We start from the raw sequence: 2,591 nt of genomic DNA on the forward strand, positions 1-2,591 counted from the left end.
TTTCTAAATCTTACCATGCCTGGGCTGGGAATTCCTGGATTGACAAGGCATTCCCTCCTTCCCCAGCTGTGGCAGTTGGTCGGGATAGGATTAAGTGTGGGGCAACACAAAAATAGAGTGCCCGCCTTATCCTTCTTCCCAGATGGAGCAATTGCTTGAAACAGCACCAAAGCAGGGACCCCTTGTCCCAAGAAGAGCCGGAGACCCTAACTATCTACCTAAGAGGTCTTCGTTTCTGAGGGCGCCCATGTCATGTAAAACTTGGATTAAATAAATTTGTTGCACTTTTCTCTTGTTAACCTGTACGTTGTTCCAGAGTGTCAGCAGTGACCCTGAGGATGGGAAGAAAGGTGTGACACCCCTTCCATCCCTGCGTAACAAAGTACGCTGCTGTCACCTTCACCACTCGGGAAATCACGGAGGCGTTGGGAGCTCTGTGTGAGGAACCAAAGACCACATAACATGTCGTACGAAGACCACGTACGTATTTCTTACCGCGCCCGTGTTCTGTGTTTCTGCTCCGCAGGCAACGCCGCGCTCCTGCTCGTACTGTGCCTGCAGCACTCCTTTCCCGAGCCCGGCAGGGTGTACCTCGACCTCATTTTGGCCGTCCTGGCCCTGGAACTCGTCTGTTCCCTCACCTGTCTGCTCATTTACACAGGTGAGAATCGCAGCTAAGCTGTTCTTACAAAAGCCCTTAACTGCTTGCTGTCCTCCCAGTTTGAAGCATGACCCGGTATCTGAGTGACAAGGAAGTCTTCCATGTACCTGAGAACGTAGTTAGCACCTGTATCTCTCACTGCTGACCACATCCTGGAGTCTTCCTTCCACCTCATTCTGCAAGGATCGGGCAGGTGGATGACCCGTCAGTCATCAGTTCTGTTTTGTGTAGCTGTGTCTCAAATCCGTCTCTTGGCTTGGGTCACTGCCGTTGCCTTGGGTAGGGGGCACTCAGCACCTCTCGTGTGGATGAGCCCAGCACACACGTCTCAGGCTCCCTCTGTGCTCTACTTCTGCGGTCCCCAACCCCGGGCCCGTACCTGTCTGTCGCTCGTTAGGGACCCGGCCGCAGAGCTCCGCTGGCCCCGACCCCCACCCCCCGAGTCTGTGGAAAAATGGACTTCCATTAAACTTGGGAACTGGGAGGCCGCACGGCAGGAGGTGGGCGCGAGGGGCAGGGGAGGCGGTGAAGCTTCACCCGTGTTTGCAGCCCATCCCTGCCCGTTGCTGCCATCACTGCCTGAGCTCCACCCCCGCACCCGTAGAGGAAGAATTGTCTTCCGTGAAACCAGTCCCTGGTGCCAAGAAGGTTGGGGGCCGCTGCTCCGATTCGCATTCCTTACTCCTGCCAGCGTGATCTTGCTCGCAGCTAATTCCTGTCATTAGCTTCGTGACTGGCCTTGCCCAGCCTGCTCCTCAGGATGGCAGCGAGATGCCTTCAGTGACCGCCAGTTGCTCTCAGGATAAAATCTAAACGTCTCGCGTGACACCCCGGCCACTCACGACGTGTTCCCTGCCCACCTTCTAGCCTGCCCTGTAGTGCGTGCACCCCGTGCCGTGCGCACACGCTTTCTCCAGACCGTGACATTTGTTCAGGCTCTGCCCACACCCGGAGTACCCGTCTTCATCCTCCTGCTCCCTGTGGTTAAGCTCTACCCTCCTCCCCCGCCACGAAACCTCCCGCCGGGCTGGGGTCTGCGTTCCAGGGCCGGCGCAGCTCCCTGTGCAGACTGAGGTGCTTTTCACGCTGTCGTGGGGTGCAGACGCCGTATTTGCCCTGGACCGAGTGGTGCTGGCAGTGGGGCTCTGGAGTCCCCTCCTGGGTCAGACGCCCGGCTGCTCACCCGACTTGGCGCATCTGTGGGCCGAGGCGCGTGCCCGCCTCGCGGGGGCCGTGAGAACCAGTGAGGGCTCCGCGTGAGCCCTTCCCCTGTGCCGACGTCCGTGTGCCGCAGATGCCGGCTGTTGTCGCTGTCAGTGCCGATGCCGACGCCTGCGTTCCCAGGGCCCAGTGCAGGCCATAGCAGCTGTCGAAATACCTTCAGTACGTCACTAAGAATAGCCGATTAGCATAATTTGAGTAAGTAGACTTTTTTTCAGAATTAGATCTTGCTAATAATGACTTTATTATTTTAGTGAAAATCCGAAAATTTAACAAAGCCAAACCACAGCCCGACGTGCTTGAAGAAGAAAAAACCTGTGCTTACCCCAGCAGTGTTACCTCGGAGACTGGATTCAGGTAAAGTTCAGGTGGGGAGTGAAATACTCAGGTCTTTTTCCCCTGGACGGCTAGAAAACATTTTAATGCTTGGAGTTTATGACTGTTCATCTATGCTTTTATAATTATGTTTGATTTGTTTACTTCCTTTCAGCTGTGGTGAAACCAAATCTAAATCATAACACATAAATTTACTAAATCGTTCATATGTTTGATGCAAAAGTGAGATTAACCACTTAGACAACCTATTCAGCCTCTCAGAGCTTTCGACGTTATTATTGTTTTGACGTTATTGTCATTGGTTGCCCCCTCCCTTGAAGTGGTTTTTTTTTGTAGGCTTCTACAACCTCCTGGTCTCTCTGTTTCTCTCTCC

The 2,591-nt window shown here is 54.1% G+C and overlaps 1 protein-coding gene across 1 annotated transcript in view; it reads left to right on the forward strand.

Annotated features, from left to right (window-relative positions):
• The window catches only part of TMEM192 (transmembrane protein 192), a 19,727-nt gene extending 17,484 nt beyond the window's left edge, over positions 1–2,243 (forward strand). Inside the window, exons 2-3 of the mRNA XM_012656999.1 lie at positions 527–661; positions 2,137–2,243. Coding sequence (XP_012512453.1) covers positions 527–661; positions 2,137–2,243 — 242 coding nt within the window. The remainder of the gene's footprint in view (positions 1–526; positions 662–2,136) is intronic.
• Positions 2,244–2,591: the final 348 nt, after the last annotated feature.

This window comes from Propithecus coquereli, unplaced genomic scaffold (genome assembly GCF_000956105.1).
Source record: "Propithecus coquereli isolate 6110/MARCELLA unplaced genomic scaffold, Pcoq_1.0 Scaffold53, whole genome shotgun sequence".
In the NCBI taxonomy this organism is placed as follows: domain Eukaryota; kingdom Metazoa; phylum Chordata; class Mammalia; order Primates; family Indriidae; genus Propithecus; species Propithecus coquereli.